This window comes from Acanthisitta chloris, unplaced genomic scaffold (assembly GCF_000695815.1).
Source record: "Acanthisitta chloris isolate BGI_N310 unplaced genomic scaffold, ASM69581v1 scaffold1405, whole genome shotgun sequence".
NCBI classification, from domain to species: Eukaryota; Metazoa; Chordata; class Aves; order Passeriformes; family Acanthisittidae; genus Acanthisitta; species Acanthisitta chloris.
Genome location: NW_008674094.1, coordinates 4997 through 17452, shown reverse-complemented (window position 1 = coordinate 17452; position 12456 = coordinate 4997). Strand labels below are relative to the sequence as shown.

General features: G+C 40.2%; 1 protein-coding gene across 1 annotated transcript in view; it reads right to left on the bottom strand.

Annotated features, from left to right (window-relative positions):
- The window catches only part of HTT (huntingtin), a gene marked incomplete at its 5' end in the record, with an annotated part of 69433 nt that extends 57704 nt beyond the window's left edge, over positions 1-11729 (bottom strand). The window contains 8 exons of the mRNA XM_009075182.1: positions 541-745; positions 1223-1401; positions 2846-2987; positions 3234-3372; positions 3786-3865; positions 7441-7500; positions 11100-11220; positions 11646-11729. Coding sequence (XP_009073430.1) covers positions 541-745; positions 1223-1401; positions 2846-2987; positions 3234-3372; positions 3786-3865; positions 7441-7500; positions 11100-11220; positions 11646-11729 — 1010 coding nt within the window. The remainder of the gene's footprint in view (positions 1-540; positions 746-1222; positions 1402-2845; positions 2988-3233; positions 3373-3785; positions 3866-7440; positions 7501-11099; positions 11221-11645) is intronic.
- Positions 11730-12456: the final 727 nt, after the last annotated feature.

The following is a 12456-nucleotide window of genomic DNA, read 5'->3' as shown; positions in this document are numbered from 1 at the left end:
TGACTCTCTTGAAACAGGTAAGTAGCATTTAAGAGAATTGTAAGAACATGCACTTCACAGACAAGAAAGCTGAGAGCTGATTTTAAGAGTTATGGACAAACTCAAGTCATGCTTTAATTTCATGCTGGTTTTGGTATTCAGCAAGGAGCTCTCAATTAATACAAATACTGATTAGCTCAGCTTTTATGAATCACAGTTGTCAGATGATTGGTAAGAACAACATAAATTTTGGGGGTGAAAAAAAAAATCTGTCACCACAGTTAAGTTGTTTTGTGTAACAAAAAAAAAAAAATAAAAAAATCAACAACACAAACTGTAAATAAACCAAAAAACAACTCTGAAGTTTGTCATTACTCAATGAATGTATACCCACTTAAAGGAAGGAGGCAAAAAACTTACTGTACCTGGGGGAAAAAGAAAGTCATGCATCACTTGGTACATTCCATTTTATCCTTCATGCTTTTTTAGCTAACACTGAGAAACAGAGTTGATGATGTATGTTCATCTGCTTTTACTCAAATTACCAAAAGCACAGCTTACCTATGAGTTCCACTATGCTCCCGCTGCGGCTCCTGCTGGCAGGTTCATCTTTGGATACACTGACCTGAGCAATGCCCCCCGGGGCAGTCAGGGCATGCAGCAGTTCAGGTGGAGGAGTCCTGAAGAGCTGCTGGAGTAATTCTAAAGCTCCAGTCACAACATTATGGTCCTGATGCTGGGTGTAATGCAGAGTCAGTTCATAAACCTAAAACCCAACAGAGCACTGGGATAAGTCTCTGTGAAGATACAACAGACTATGTGTCTTGTCATGTTCAATGTGAAATTTCAGTGGTGCATTAAACATAAGTGAAGCTTGCTGTATCTAACCTTCACAATACTCTTCCAAGGAGAAAATGTCAATCAATTGTAGCCACTGAACTGCCTTTTTGGTAGAAGTCTGTTGTTTCTTTTCATTGTTATAGAAGGAAGAATCACGTCAGAGAACACCATAAGTTCTCTGGCTCCTTTGGAAGCACCTAACAAGTACTGCTGGTTCATTTTTCTGAGATTTCTCAACATTATTCATTAGTAATTCTACTGGACCTACTATCATTTACCAAGATGAATAGGAATTTGAGAAAAGTATTTGCAATGTTTATCATCAAACTAATGATGCATCAAGATTTATTTATTTTCCTTCCACTTAGTACTATTCAGGCAAGGGTTATTATTCATATTTTACCTGTATAAGTTGCTCTGGTGAAGGTGAAATCTCTGCTTCTTTCCTTGTTACACCAAAACTGCCTTTCAGGCTGGTATCTTTGACTTGTTGTTGCAACAAAGGTATGAGATACCTTAGTGTTAGTAAAACACCCAGAATTAAAAGAGTAGGACGATCATCTTCCACAGGAACCAACAAGCCTGAGGGTGGAAAAGAAGCAGCCAAATCACTTACTGACAGTGGTTAGTTTCAACACAAATGTTACTTTGTGTGGTCCATATAATAACTTCTTTCACTTAAAAAAACCACCAAAACAACCAAAACCTAGCAGCAACTTAAGAATGGCTTCTAAATGTAGAAACATTTAAAAATATGTGTTTAATATTCCTGACAATTAAGCAATGTGAAAGAATAGTCAGAGGACCCTGTCTCACCTTCCCTGTTCTCTACTCCTTTTTACTCAATTGAAAAAAAAAATATCTTTTTTTCTTGTAACACCTGATGCTTTCACAAAGTGATCTAGACTCACTTGCTCCTCTCATGTGCCTCCTCTCTCCACTTGGCAGTTTATGGCTAAATGGAATTCCCTCATGCACACACACACTACTGTTCCTAATCAGAGACATTTACACTTTGCTCCCTCCCTCAAGTATTGACAACCTTATCCCACATACCTACCTGCTAATCACAGTCAACCCCAAAACATACTAAGAACAAATGTAAGCTATGTAAGAAAGCACAACCTTCTATTCAGAGCAGAAAAAGAAAAATCAGAATCAATTCACGGAATTGCTATCAGTGCTTCTGTCTGAATTCAGTATCATTGCCAGGACATTATCAAACATCACCTTTAAGGGAAGAAAGACCAATGTGTGCACACAAGTACACCCTTTTCAAGTCACATAGAGGGAGGAAAGTCAAAACATGGCATGTGAATCTTTCACACCTCCTTGAAAAAAGCAAGGCTAACATAGTAACATGTTATATATCTGCTGGTCTTCCTTACCTCTCCTTTTGAAATATAGTCTACAAAGTAAAGAATCCCTCGTCAGTAACAAAACTGAGGCAACTATCCACTGAAATCCAGGAGAACTTCTCATCATGACTTGCAAAACAACCCAAAGACCAGGCAAACTTCCCAGCTGATGAAATATGGAAGCAATACCTTATGCAAAGTTGTGTGCTTTTAAATAAAACAACTCCATTTCTGGTCTAAGTTAGACCAGAATCTACATGGTGGTACTTCTAAAAAATATGTGGGCATGTTTTCATGGCCCAAAGCACAACAGTCACGCCCTCCTCAGACCTGCTACACTAACAACCAGGCTGGTGACCTGTGCCAGTCTGATCCTGAGCAAGTTCTCCCAGAATCTTGAGACCTCAGCAGTTTCCAACAAGCTACTTGCTTCCCGAGTTTTGGCTGCTTCTTTTCAACATTACTGATTAGCATTGCAGCAGACAGATAAAAATAGCTATAGACATCTCATCATCACACAACACAAAAGACAGAAGGCAGTAGCAGTGTAACTGGTAGTCTCTCTCTCCCTGCTTTACCTGAGAAGCTCTAGCATAGATGAAGGGTCTTAGATGGAAAAAGATGTCATGTTACATATAAAGCAACTCAAATTTTTTCCCCAATCTTACCTAAAAGTACATTCAATAGCCAGGCATAAAAATACTGTGTTCTTCGTGAATGCTGACAGATGCTTACTGCTGATCCTGCTGCTGTCCGACGGATAGTAGGAGAACTGGACTTGAGATTAGCTATGAAAGCCTTCAATAAAACCTAAACACAAACATACCTTACTTGAGTTTTCATGAAACGGAAAAGGAGACAAGTGAATTAAGCAGTCAGCAAACGTATTTTTCATTTATTCAAAGCATTACTTCAGGTACATCAAGCAAGAGCAACTTCTGCCTTCATTCAGACGTGTACCTGTAACACTGCTCTCTGGAGCATCTGATTGGTAATGCCAATAGCTTACAGCACTTGGGGATGTAACAGGAAGCATAACAAGGGAGAGGAAGATACCTTAATCTCATTGTCGTTTGCAAAGTTGCCAAACGCTGCCATGATTTTCGGTATTGCTGCAGCTAATGTCTCCTGTACAGACTCCTCAGGTCTCTTACTTATTCGAGTCAGACAGGGCAGAAGGTTCACTAAGTATGGCCTAAGTGTGAAAAAGGAAAAAAACTAATCTGAGATCAGAACAACTGTACCCACCTAAGTATTTTTATTTCATACTCAAAATCTGTGGTATTACTAAATCATACCAAAATGTACCTGTTAGCTACAGGGAACAGAGGAAGAAAAGTCTTCTGAATACAAAAGAATACATTAAAAAATACAAGTCATCACCTTCACAAATTTTGCCCCCTCTTCCCCTCAGTCATGCACAGCACAGAACAAAAACTACATTAAAAGAAACTTTGCTAATCAATGGAGCTACTTCAGAGAGAATAAGGTGATAGGAATTCCCTAACCTCCTAATAATATATTAAAACTTCAGAACAGTCATGTTTTCTTAGCAATTGTGTGTTTTTTCAAGGTTCTTTTGAAAGTTCATTACAAGGGTGTGTTTACCTGCACTTTTGAGGCCGGACTAGATGGGCAAGCTCAGCAAACCTCCAGAGTGCAGCACGTAGACTCCTGGAAGCACCATTCTAGACAGAGTATATATTGTTACATTTCATCATTGCCTAAAAAATGCCTATAATAGACACTATATATACAATAGTATACACTTTATGCAAACAGAGAAAAATATAAGTTGTCTGGAAGCCATAAATCTCCTTTAGCCAAAAGGAAGTCAAGTCAGCTCCATGACTCCTTCGTTTTTCTAGCTGGTATTAGGAATTTTCTGAGTGACCCAAAATGAATAATAAGGAAAACCACAAAAGAGAAGGAAATGTCTGCGATCTCCAATCTGATGCAATCTGCTTCAAATACCACAGAGAAAGACATCAACCAACAAAGAAACACTGATGATACGAGAGTCTAAAAATCACTGGAACACTTGCATAGCTATAAATGCAGCATAAAATTGACAGCAGTGAAGATATGCAAATAAATAACATTCAGCTTCTGAGCACACCAAGGGAAAAACAACACACGGATGAGTATCACTTCATAATGGTTTGACTGCTGAGGTTTAGCATCTAGTTGCCTGTACTGACACCTTCAGTTGTGCACCTGACTTGAGCCAGAACGCCTTAGGTTAGTGTCTAAGGGTACAGTACAGCTCTTCAGTATTGCTGAAAATACAGAAAACTACGGAAGTCAATATATGTCCAGGAGAAACTGTCTACCTAATGTAGTTAGGTAATGTCAAGCATCCAGCGAAGGGCAACAAGACTCATAAAAGGTCTAGAACACACATTGCATGAGGAAAGGCTGAGGGAATTGGGTTTGTTTAGCCTCCAGAAGCAGCAGCTCAGGGGTGATCTCATGGCTGTCTACAACTACCTAAAGGGGAATTGTAGAGGTGGGAGCTGGTCTCTTCTGCCATGCCTGCAGTGAGAGGACTAGAGGGAATGGTCATAAGCTGAGACAGGGGAGATTCAGACTAGATATTAAGAAAAATCTTTTCACTGTTAGGATGGTCAGGCACTGGAATAGGCTGCCCAGGGAGGTAGTAGAGTCACCATCCCTATAAGTGTTTAAGAGGTGTCTGGATCTGATGCTGGAAGATATGGTTTAAGGTTTAGGGGTTATAGCACAGTGGTAGGTTAATGGCTGGACTTGATGACCTTAAAGGTCATAGAATCATAGAATCAACCAGGTTAGAAAAGACCCCCAAGAACTTCCAGTCCAACCCTACCATGGTTACTAGGCCATGTCACGAAGTGCCACATCCAGTCTCAGCTTGAAAAACTCCAGGGATGGTGAATCCACCACCTCCCTGGGCAGCACATTCCAATGCCTGACCACTCTATCTGTAAAAAATCTCTTCCTAATATCCAACCTAACCCTCCCCTGGCAGAGCTTGAGTCTGTGCCCTCTTGTCCTACTGCTGGTTGCCTGGGAGAAGAGACCAACCCCCACCTGACTCCAACCTCCTGTCAGGGAGTTGTAGAGGGTGATAAGGTCTCCCCTGAGCCTCCTCTTCTCCAGGCTGAACACCCCCAGCTCCCTCAGCCTCTCCTCATGGCACTTGTGCTTGAGTCCCTTCACCAGCCTCGTTGCTCTTCTCTGGACCAGCTCCAGCACCTCAATGTCCCTCCTGAACTGAGGGGCCCAGAACTGAGCACAGTACTCAAGGTGTGGCCTCACCAGTGCTGAGTCCAGGGGCAGAATCACCTCCCTGGTCCTGTTGACCACAGTACTCCTGATAAAGGCCACGAAGGTCTCTTCCAACCTTTATGATTCTAGGATTCTAGTTTGAACCCAACTAAAATGCTTCTCAAATCAAGTCTGTCTGAAGACAGAGCTGAGATATTTAAAATTGTCATTTCTTTCTTCCTTTCTTTAGCTAGTATATCAAAGGCTTGCAGTCTTGTTAGCATGACAAGTAAAAAATACTTGCATCAGAATGACAAAATGTGCATTTTTCAGGTTTGCAGCCAAACAACAGATTCTGGCATGGCTCCAGTGATCCAACTGATGCACAAACAAAATTCAGTCTGCTGGGTGCTCCTGTTATGAATGCACCCTCTCACCTGTCATGAATTTGAGAGCACCTTTCAAGAAGCACATGCTACCTGAACAATAAAATATTTCCTTCTGCACCTGGTAAGAACGTGCAGAAACTTCAGAGCAATTTCTGTGGTGGCTGTTTTCAGTTAATTAGCTAGATGTTCATTTCCATACCCTCAAAAATATTGCATGTAAAACATTACAGTAAGATATTAATACAGGGCCTATATATAGTCCACATCTGACAGAAGAAAAACTATGCACTTTGCTTTTGTAACTTCTGTTATTTTCCAGAGTTCTATCATTCTCCCCACAAAACAACCCAAAATAAAACAAAAAGCAATATGATAACTGTGCTGGTTTGAGCTGGAGTAGAGTTAACTTTCTTCACAGAGGCTAGTATGGGGCTATGTTTGGATTTTGTCTGGAACACAGAGTTGATAATGCAGAGATGTTTTTGTTATTGCTGAGCAGAGCTTACACAGAGTCAAGGCCTTTGCTGCTTTCCATACTGCCACACTGGCAAGGAAGTTGGGGATGCATGGGAGATTGGGAGGAGACACAGCTGGGACAGGTGACCCAAACTGACCAAAGGGATATTCCATACCATATGACATCATGCTCAGTATATAAGGTGGGAGGAAGAAGGAGGAAGGGGGGACATCTGGAGTGATGGCATCTGTCTTCCCAAGGAACCGTTAAGCGTGACGGGCCCTGCTCTCCTGGAGATGGCTGAACACCTCCTGTCTTCAGGAAGCAGTGAATTAATTCCTTGGTTTGCTATGCTTGTGTGTGCAGCTTTTGCTTTCTCTATTAAACTGCCTTTATCTCAACCCATGAGGTTTTGTAGCTTTTACCCTTCTGATTCACTCCCCCATCCTGTTGGTGGGGGACTGAGTGAGTGGCTGCGTGGTTCTTGGCTGCTGGCTGGGGTTAAACCACGACAAATAACACCTATATTTTCTCTATATACAACATGTTCATAGATGCAAGAGACATGATTTCAGTGATACTGTCCTGAACACAGCATTAGTCTATTGTAGCCACAGACTTCAAAAGCCTAATACTAAATTTGTTCTCGTGGACATAAAAAAATTGAGAGAAGCTTCATTATTTTAACCTATACTTTTGTAAGAAGCTGTAAGTACACATCACACATTCATAAAGTACTTTTATCAGGTTACTTCAAGTCTTGATCAAACGATTCCTCAAGAGGTTATGTCAATTAACAATGTCACTGTCCTCCATCTACTTTTCACCACCCTTTAGCTTCAAGTTACTCTTTCCAGGCCAGTCAATGGAGCAAACATCACGAACATGCCTTATTCCTTTGGGTGGGGAGTCACTAAGGTTAATTCAGACTGCTGTTCACACCAAATGCTCACACATTTTCTGCCAGATAAGCTTTCAGGAGTGGTTAAATCTAAACAATGGGGCCAACAGTGAGGAATTTGGTAGAATAAGAAATTAAACAGCCACAAATCCTTCCAAAATGAAGCTTTGACCTTGATCTTAAAAGAAACTATTTACACTGATGCTACATTCCAATATACTAAAACATGTACTAAATACCATATTTCAGAAGGACATGAAAGAAACTCACCTTTTTAATCTCTTTATACAGCTCTAACTGTAACCTGGGAAGATTGGAATCCATCAAAGCCTGCAATAAAATGCATTGAGAACACACTGTATCAGAGGGAGGCACCTTACAGGAACAATGTTACACTTGCAATAAAACAGCCTCACAAAAGGCACAGATCTGTCCAATGGTCCCTACATTTGATGTAGAACCAGGGAAGTGATAAATACTGAGGAGGGACACCTTCATCCTTCACACAAATGGAGACAAACTCCACAAAACTAACAGTTATTTGCAGTCAGTACTGACTGCTTTACCCACTGTACCTGCAAAAGGCCATATGGATCAGCCTACAAGCAGAGCCAACCTATGCTGCCTTCTGCCAACCACCAGGAACAGATACTCGTGAACAGAATATTAAAACACCAGAATAGTATTCACAAGCAGCAAGAGGTATTCCCTGCTATACACCCCCACTGTCAAGTAGCCTCCTACTGTTTCCCAAACTGAAGCTGTATTGGTACCACTACCTTCAACAGCCCTTGAAAACCTCTCCTTTTATAAATCAGCCTATTTTCTGCATCCATTTAGTACCACCAGGTGTTCTGGACACCAGAAATGTCTCATCCCAAGATCCAATCAAGCATACAGTGACAGAGCATGCAGTGCAGTTTGAACCTGCAGCCTGGCTAAGAACCAAGGTACATGAAATGAAAGTAAGCACTGATAAGCTGTAATTTTTTGTTCACATCAACTCAGTCCTTCTCTGTCTTTAAAATATCAGAGAATATAAAAATATGAAAGTAATCTGCTATATATAATGTATTCATACAGAATAATTTGTATACATACAGTTACCCTTTCTCTTTCACTTTTTTCCCCAGTGCATACTACTATGAACATTTCCACCATCCCTTCTTCAGATCAGACAAGAGCTTCCAACAGTGTCTAACTGTCCACATTGTGGCTTCAGAGTACTATAATGTTTAGTCTTTAATTCTTTATTCCCTACCCAACAATTTATTAATTTCTAATTTTCTAAGTGCTTTCCTGACTGCCCATCATAAAACTCACATTTTCACAGGATAACTCCATGACTACAAAATCTGACTGCAAGTGCTGAGTTAAAGGCCACAACTGCTTTAGTACACTCACTGAAGTGCCTGTGACTCCTCCAGAACATGATTTCCCTAGCCTAAAACTGTATGCCCCAAGACTCCATTCACCCCAGTTATACCAAGTCATTACAATATAATGGTATTACCTTCCCCTGAAAAATCTTACCTGGGCTGTACCTTTCTAAGCACCCCAGCTATAGACTGCAGGTGTCCAGATGACAGTACGTAGGACTTATTTCACAAAACTTAGTTTTTATGAGAACTTCACTGCCATTGTATATTAGGATATCAAGCAACACAAAAAAGGCATCAGCTCCTTCAAGGCTAAGTTGTCCTTAGAACACACATTTTTGCTAGTGTATACCTATATTTTTAGCAGGCTAGAATTTAAAATGTCATCCCAACTGGAAAAAGACTATAGGCATACTCAACTCTAAATTACTACAAATAATAAATCCCAATTACTGAGACCAGCTGCACTCCAGTCTGTGTGAACAGTCTCACGAGTATCATTAGCACAGAGAATGCTACATCATGCATCAGCTTCAGAAATCAGACAGCTTTACTAACACCTTACCCACAGAAATCTGCTAACTCCTAAATAAGTAATTTTTATTTTAAAATAAAGGTATCACCAAGGTAATTGAAATTTTGAGCCATTTATGTTGCCTGTGAGGTTCACACAGGTAAGTGTAGTGATACTTGGAGGATGACCTATATTTATCTAAACCTATTTGCTCAGTTTTGTCTACATAGAAGTGTTAGGTTTTTCAGTTATACTAATGAGCATAAACTCCAGGCAGACACACAAGTAATGCTTATATTATAACCTTATATTTCAAGAGAGAAAATACAAAGCATCTATCTAGCAAAAGAATTAAGTCTCCAAAATGCCTGAGGTACTAAAAAAGCTGAATGTTGACCAACAAGCAAGTTTAGGGCCCTGATGTCTCTGTTCCACTCAACACAAGCATCACTGCTACCTGCACAACCAGAAATAAAACTGCACAGCTTTCTGTCTCTGCATTTATACATGAGTGTCTGCCTAAAGACTAAGCTGCTTCCTCACAGCATAGAACTTGGAAACAGAATACAAACTATGACCAGGTTTGATAAGAGCCTGATACATCCACCGGGACAGTGCGGAGGTGTCCCTGCCCATGGCAGGGGGTTGGGACTAGGTGATCTGTAAGGTCCATTCCAGCTCCTAAAATTCTGTGATTCTATGATCCATCTGGTTGGAATATCACAACTGTCACCATTTCAGAGCTGTGACCAACTGCCAAGCTTCACGACTGATAGAAGACTCTGTCACTTAAAATCACTTCAATCTTTAAACCAAAACAAAGTACCATACAAACGTGTGGAAAAAACCTCAAGTTTTTCAAGCTACCTTGAAACATGCCAGAAAGCAACAACATCAAACCATTAGGGAATTTGTCAGGTAAATTTTATACCAAGCCTACACAAGAGCTTTGTGGAAAGAAGGAAGTTTGCATTCTTCAGAACTGTTTCAGAACCTCTGTTAAAGCAAATTAAGTTAAGTAATGGGGTATGCATTTCACAGAGTGCTAAAACTCCTGCAAATGGAAAAACATTTAAACCAAAGTGAATAGAGCAAAGTGCTACAGGGCAAAACAAAAATCAAGGCACTGGCACTTCCTCATCCCATCATTATGTAATACACTACAACTTTCAGCCACAGGTTCAAACCCCAAATCTTAATTCATTCAGGGATCAAACTGAACTGAGAGAAATCCATACAGAAATAGGGATGTTTAGTTTGCTTACTCGTACACACCCTTCCCTGCCTGCCACAGAGAATGACTATGGCATATTTCCAAAGCACTCAACCTTTGCATCGACTGCATGAATTATGCAGGTACATCACGTTGACTTAAAGTATTTCAGAAAAAAAGAAAAGAGGAAAAAAAAACCAAACAAAAAAAGGCAGGTGAAGGCAAACCCATCCTGGAAGCAGCAGCTGTCAGGAATTACTCAAAAGGTTTGTCTTGAATCAAGATTTAGATGTCACCTGACCTCACATGAATGCCTATCTGCTGTTGTCTAACAAACCCTTCATTCTGGATCACACTAGGGCAATAAACAACATCCAGAACACCACATTTACTCTAATTGCTGCCTAAAATCTGCTCCTCCAAGTCTCAGCAAACCACACCACCTGAATTCCAGCATACCTTTCCTCATGCTAAGTATCTTTCTGTTTACAGAACAACAATAGAGTATTCCTCCCACATAAGATGATTTTAGAAAAGTTCATGTTCTTATTTTGGCTAACTTGAAGAGAACAAAGCTAATGAACAACTGAAGAGAAGAACGGATCAGATCCATGAGTGACAGAAGATAAGTTAAATATGTTGATCTGGGCATAAAAAGCTCTCCTGAGAGCATGTACAGAATTTAGTAAAGAAGCTTACTTAACCTCTTAGATTATGAACTATTATCAACAATAAGAAAAGCAACTAAAAAAAACCCATCAGCGTGAATTCATAGAGGCCACTGCACCAAGAAGAGGCAAAATCTGGTAGTAAAAGTTTTTACTTTAATAACTTTGTTAAGGCATTCATCAGCAACCATCCGGACATCAGATTCCGCATCCTCACTGCAGAGCAGAAAGAGCTCCATAGCAATGCCCAGCAGCTTCTGGAATTCTGGAGAATTCCTAAAGAAACAAACATTAGAAAATTACAATGTGCAGGATGAAAAGGAAACACCAATGTTATTGTTGAGGGAGTTTCATAATCCAACCACACATATTAAACACAGTTATATACGAGGAGAAGACATTCAGTGTATTAAAGCACTGAGAGATAATTTCCCTGATCTCTCCTACAGAACTCGGCAAGGAATTTGTGCCTAAGTTTCTCTGTCTGCAGTTGAAGGATAATGCCTGCTCTACCAATAGCTAAACAAAAGCACTACTTAGATTTTGGGCTGATTTAAAAAAAACAACCCACAAAACATGCCATTTCAGTTTTAAATTGAAGTTCAGCATTTAACACCAGTTATTATGAGGAATCCTCCAAACACCTAACACTCCAGATCAGCTGTGACTTCTAAAGCAACAAACTAAAGACAGTGTCTTACCTTAAAGACTGAGCAACTATGTTTTCACATATTGTCAGGCAATGATTCACTCGATCCTTCTTGGTAGCTGCAAGTTCTTTCTTTCTAAAAGAAGAAAATAGTAATCATGAGTCTGAGACAAGAGTGTAAAAGTGACCATTAAAACACTCTTGCTGGAGAAGTATACAAGAAACAGATGGGCCCTTTTGGTCAGTAGATAAACAGCTGCATACAAACTACCTGTAGCCCCAGAACTTCACCTGCCAACTGCAGCTGAGAGCACTCAGGCACACAAGCAAAAGGAAGATATAAACTCAGAAAGAGCACAAACTATTTAACAGGGAATATCATATTAATTCCGTAACTTTCACTGAGATACTATTTCGGAAAGAAAAACTGAAGAAGAATAAAGGGAAAGGAAGGAAAAATTGGAGCAGACCTAGAACAGTGCCCAAATAAAAGAAACTGATGGAAACAAAAAGGTTGGGAAAAGAAGCCTCAAAAATAGCACTTTTAAATCGAACTTCCTCACACACACTATCACCTTAGACATTTTTTGTCTGCCAAGTTCTTGAAACTTACGAGTTCTTTTAAAGGGACCATTTTGCACCTGAACTGCAAAGGATGAGGAAGCAATGCTACCCCACACTGCTCTCCTCCAAATGGTAACTGCACAAACAGCACAGCCCTAGGAACAGCCTCTGCTCATTGAGACTAACATCCTTACAGTAACACTTGGTATAGCCCTGGAAAGGCCAAGCTTAGGCAACTTGCAGCAAATGAGTGTAAACCACAGAGAACAGAATTCACAGAACCAAACAATGTGCATCTA